General features: G+C 32.4%; 1 protein-coding gene across 1 annotated transcript; it reads left to right on the top strand.

Moving 5' to 3' along the window:
* The first annotated feature begins 868 nt into the window (after positions 1–868).
* Positions 869–4468, top strand: LOC117906642 (laccase-14-like). Its single transcript, XM_034819756.1, has 6 exons — positions 869–1009; positions 1183–1334; positions 1461–1705; positions 2848–2976; positions 3112–4050; positions 4163–4468. Exons 1-6 carry the CDS (start codon positions 902–904, stop codon positions 4291–4293), a joined length of 1704 nt encoding a protein of 567 aa, XP_034675647.1. The 5' UTR covers positions 869–901; the 3' UTR covers positions 4294–4468.
* Positions 4469–5638: the final 1170 nt, after the last annotated feature.

Here is a 5638-nt window from a genome sequence, read left to right on the forward strand (position 1 = left end):
AATAATTAATAATAGTAATATAAAAAATATTAATGCATTTTGTACATATTTGCAAATTTTGTGAGAAAATATTAGTAATTTCTAATTATTATTATTATTATTATAAGCAATAATAATAATGATAATAATTGTAAAATTATAATGCTAAAAATAATAATATTAGGAATAACAATATTGAAATGAATTTTTTTTTATCTAATGATAATAATAATAAAAATCAGAATATTATTATTAATAATAGAATAAACAACAAAAATAAAAGTTTCTTTTTTTTCCCCCTTTTCACCTCTCATGACTTTCCACTAATTTTAAAGCTTTGTATCCTAACTTCAATTTTATAGTTTTTCTAACACCCTTGCACATGATTCTCCCATCCATATTATATATGCTTCAAATCCCTGGAGCGGCCACGCAAAGCCCGGGTCTTCTCTACGAATACCAAGTTGGATTTTCCTGTATTATTTACTACCAAGACCAGGACACATGGCTTATGTTATACAAAACTGAAGATCAAGTGTACCTCCCTGGAACCATGGGCAATGCCAGCACATGACCATCTTTTAAGCACCATCATTTATCTATTTATTAATTAATATGAGAGGCTGAAGAGAAACCCAAGTTTACAAGTTTTCGGTGTTCCTTCCCACATGGTCAGGCGATTGTTTTTGAACACCAACAGGTGGAATCCAAATTAGACAAATTCAAATAGGATGTCCGTGTCGGCCCCTCTTACGTGCTAAAGGCAACCGGCTGCTTAAGGCTTCAATTAATGTGCAGGGAAACTAGTTTTTCATTATTAAAATCAATCTCAAAAGCTTATATAAAGGCCTCTCCCGGAAAAACAAGCATACATTTCTCTGAGAGCAAAGGCAAGAAAGTCACATTCTTTACCTGCAAAAAAATGGAGTCAAAGAAAAAGAGCTTGCTCTTAGAGCTTCAAAGTTTTCTGCTATTGAATGTGCTCATGCTTTGCATGGCTAGGAAGCATATTACTACTGTTGATTGGGTTGTAAGTATATACGTTTATACGTTTACGCACCCCTATGTTGTCCACTAAATCAGATGGCCTGAGCTCATTGCCATAATTGTGATTGTATATATGACAATCCGCCATGAGTTGCAAACTCGTTCTTGAGATATGTCTGAGTTTATTATATATTTTGACTGGGAAGCTTTTTGCAGGTCAAGGAAGCTTCATATACTCGGCTGTGCAGTACCAAGAAGATCTTGACTGTAAATGGGCTATTTCCAGGGCCAGCTATATATATGCGCAGAGGAGATAGACTCAAAGTAAACGTTCGAAATGCAGGAGAGTACAATGTCACCATTCACTGGTATCGCTCTGGTCTACCCAATTCTCTCCATATTGAAGTTTTGATACAGTGAGAAATGTTTGTGTGGAGTCGATATAACCAATCAACAAACAATTACATTGAATCGTTAAATATGGAAAATGACAGGCATGGAGTGAAGCAACCAAGGAATCCATGGTCTGATGGGCCAAACTACGTGACACAGTGCCCAATCAAACCAGGGGCAAATTTCACTTATGAAATCGTTTTGTCGAACGAGGAAGGAACCCTTTGGTGGCATGCCCACAGCGACTGGTCCCGTGCCACCGTTCATGGCCCACTCATTGTTCTCCCTCAACTTGGAAAAGGTTTCCCATTTGGCAAGCCTCATAAAGCAGTTCCCATCGTTTTAGGTAAGCATCCATCTACCTCATCATTATTTATATAATTATTCTCTTTTGATGCAGCATTAGGTCTATCATATTCAATGCAGATATTAAATAATCTTTAAAACAAGGGAATTTAAAGAAGGATAGACAATCATATATATAGCTAGTATTGTTTTATATATTCAAAAGAGGGAATAGAGACAATCATATATATAACATCAAAAGAGTAAGCAGCTGCATGTGAATAATATGAATGGCGTCCTTCCTTTTATGAAGAATTACATGTCATTGTCATTACATGTAGCATAGAAATTAAGGTGCTGAAAAATCAAATTAGTATCTCCTAATGAAGTGAGTTGAGAATACGTTAATTATAACTGTCTCTAATGAAAACTTTGGTCATTCCCCCGCACTCAAAGACCTGACTTGCTCCCACGTAGTGAAGAATTCTTATCCATCAATGTTGTGCAAATATTTACTTCAAAAATAATTGCTCCCTCATTTTTATTTGAGGACCAATTATTGTTGGTACAAGCAGAATCCAAGAATCCATAAAAACTAACGTAATTGTTGTAATCGGAATTCTACTATTAACATCGACCATCATAAATATTCGTGGCTTGTAACAAGATTTAGGTGGTGCATGTTTTTTTTACTTAATTTTAAGTAGAACTTAGAACTAAATAGTGCTTAATAGTACTAAACATTAAATTGTTTGTTTTTGTTATATTTTATTTCTATCAATTATTAAAAAGTAAAGAAAAATCAATATGTTAGTTTTTTCATTTAGAAAAAAGTTAAATATTTTGGTTTTTTCTATTTAACCAAAAATTTATAATAAGTCATAAAAAATAGAAAAATAAACAACTTAAAATGATTTGAAAGCAAATTACTTTAAGTAAAAAGCTAAAAAACTAAACACCCTCTTAGTGTTAAGTTCACTTGATTTTTTGAGAATTTACATTGAGAGCTACTAAATTTGTTAAAAGTATTTCAAAAAGCTGATCATTTCTTTTGAACTCTGGATTAATAGTGATAAAATATTATCATAGAGTAAGGTCAAATTTATGGTAACAGTATGGTTCTCTTATGGTCTCGTGAATGAATGTTGTGTTCATATTTAACTAGCGCTAATGAGGATTTTCTTTTATGTTGCACCTGTAAAGCATCATGGTTTAAGGGAGATGTGATGGAGATCATTGAAACTGCTCTTGAAAATGGTGGAGAACCCAATAAATCGGATGCTTTCACCATTAATGGTCAACCAGGGGATCTATACAATTGTTCAAAGGAAGGTAATTAACTAGATTCAGCACGATATTTATGAATTAGGAGATGGCATGTATTATATATATATATATATATATATATATATATATATATATATATATATGTATGTGAAATGGACTAACATAATTCATGTGTTGCAGGGACGTTCAAAATGGTGGTTGATTATGGAAAAACTTATCTTCTTCGCATCATCAATTCTATTATGAACGAGGAAATGTTCTTCATGGTTGCTAATCACAACTTGACTGTTGTCGGCACCGACGGGGCTTATATTAAACCCATAACAACCAGCTATATCATGATAACCCCGGGACAAACAATGGATGTCCTCATCACAGCAAATCAGTCTCCTAGTCACTACTATATGGCATCTAGGGCTTATGCTGAGTTAGTATTTGATAACACTACCACGACTGCAATACTGCAATATAGTGGAAACTACACTGCCCCATCGACACCTTCATTTCCAAATCTTCCCAATTTCGCTGACATCGACTCAGTTACAAATTTCACTAGGCGCCTTAAGGCCCTAGCCACCAAAGACTACCCAGTGGATGTTCCACAATCTGTTGATACTAGATTGTACATCACAATTTCTGTGAATACTTTGCCATGTGCAAACAATTCATGTGATGGACCCAATGGCACAAGGCTTTCTGCGAGCTTGAACAATATAAGCTTCGTGGAGCCATCAATTGATGTGTTACAAGCGTATTACAGAAGTATCCAGCACGTTTACGAGTCTGATTTCCCGAATGAGCCCCCTTACTCTTTCAACTTCACCGGGGACAATTTGCCGAATACTTTATTGACACCAGAACAGGGGACTAAAGTGAAAGTTTTGGATTATAACTCTACTGTGGAGATTGTGTTCCAAGGAACTAATGTGCTGAATGGAGCGGAGAATCATCCAATGCATTTGCATGGGTACAGCTTTTACCTCGTTGGATATGGTTTTGGGAACTTCAACAATGAGACTGATCCAAAAAGTTATAATTTGGTTGATCCTCCTGAAGTCAATACCATTGGAGTCCCCACGAAAGGATGGGCTGCCATCAGATTCAGAGCTGATAATCCAGGTATAAATATATATTCTGAATTCACTGCCGATATATTTAATAGCGTAACATTGTTTTTAGCATGTGTATTATATATATATGTACTAACCATTATGGGATTTCATTATTTTAGGGGTATGGTTCATGCATTGTCATTTGGAAAGACATGCTAGCTGGGGCATGGACACCGTTCTGATTGTGAAGAATGGAAGAACCCGATTAACGAGCATGCGGCAGCCACCTCGTCAATTGAATCCTTGCTAAGTACTTATCTATTTTTTTTATGATGGGAGATTTTGGGGTTGTTTTCAAATATTTGTTATGTATTTTTATCCAATCACCGTTTTGATTGGGAGTGTAAGGAATAAATGAAATTTGTTGTCAAGTGAAATATGGCGCCGTGCAATGAATTTTTTAGTGTCGAAGATAGTTTTCTCCATATATTTTTTATTAACATTATCAGTTTAGCTGACAAAAATAACGAAGGATGATTGTTGTAATGGACATAGAATTCGAGCACATATAATGTGCTCGTTTTACCACGAACCATCCGAGTTCGCGAGAATACGATAAAAGTTTTAATTAACAGGAGATGATGCATTTGAGATGTTAGGATCCATTAAACAAATATAATGTTTTGTCACAAATATTTTTATGGCAAAAAGTTGTGTTTTTGTTGCAAAATCATATTTACCATGAAAAAAAATTCGTGGTGTGGCTGCCATAACAAGCCCACGACTACTTAATTGATAGCTTAATGTAAGATAAAAGTTTTAATAATCAGAGATCATGCATTTGAGATGTTAGATCACGATAACAAATGTGATGTTTCGTTACAAATGTTTTCATGGCAAAAAGTTGGGTTTTCATTGCAAAAACATGTTATAGTAATAATAGTAATTTATTTTTGGAAAGATTTACTCAAACTCATGACCCTTCACTTTATCATCACCTTTTGAAGAAACTTTCACTATTTTTTCTATGAATCAATTGATGTTGAAGGAGGCAAAACAAACTTTTAATTGAGTTCAACATTATTTTTATCTTTATATTTATCTTAAACTACGAATATTTTCCATACTTTTATTAATGAATGAATAAAAACTTTAAAAAAAAAAAATTAAAGATTTCAAAACAAACTTCTATAAACAATTATTTGCATAATCGTTCCTTATAAAATATTCAGAGGTAAAAAAATTAAAAATTTAAGAAAAAAAGGAGATTTTAATAAAAATAAAAAATGAAACGATTTTTTTTTAAATGTAACAATTGAATTGAAATATGAAGGAAGCCAAAATTCTTAGTAACAATAATTATGTAAATTAAAATAAAAAATTAAAAGAAAAATAACTGTTTGAGTAAATAATAAGAAACAGTTTTTTTATAAGTTCTCCTTTTTTCTTTTTATCTTATTTTATATATTCATTATAATTTTTTAATTAATAAATAGATTTTTGCCACAAAATTTTAAAATAACATACATGCTTCAAAATTTATATATTATTATTAAAAATTTTAAACTTTATTTATATCTTCAAAATTAAAATTATTAAATTCATATAAAAAAAGATTAAATAATTGTTATTTTTTTCATTATTTATCAATATTG

This window comes from Vitis riparia, chromosome 18, assembly GCF_004353265.1.
Source record: "Vitis riparia cultivar Riparia Gloire de Montpellier isolate 1030 chromosome 18, EGFV_Vit.rip_1.0, whole genome shotgun sequence".
Classification (NCBI taxonomy): Eukaryota; Viridiplantae; Streptophyta; class Magnoliopsida; order Vitales; family Vitaceae; genus Vitis; species Vitis riparia.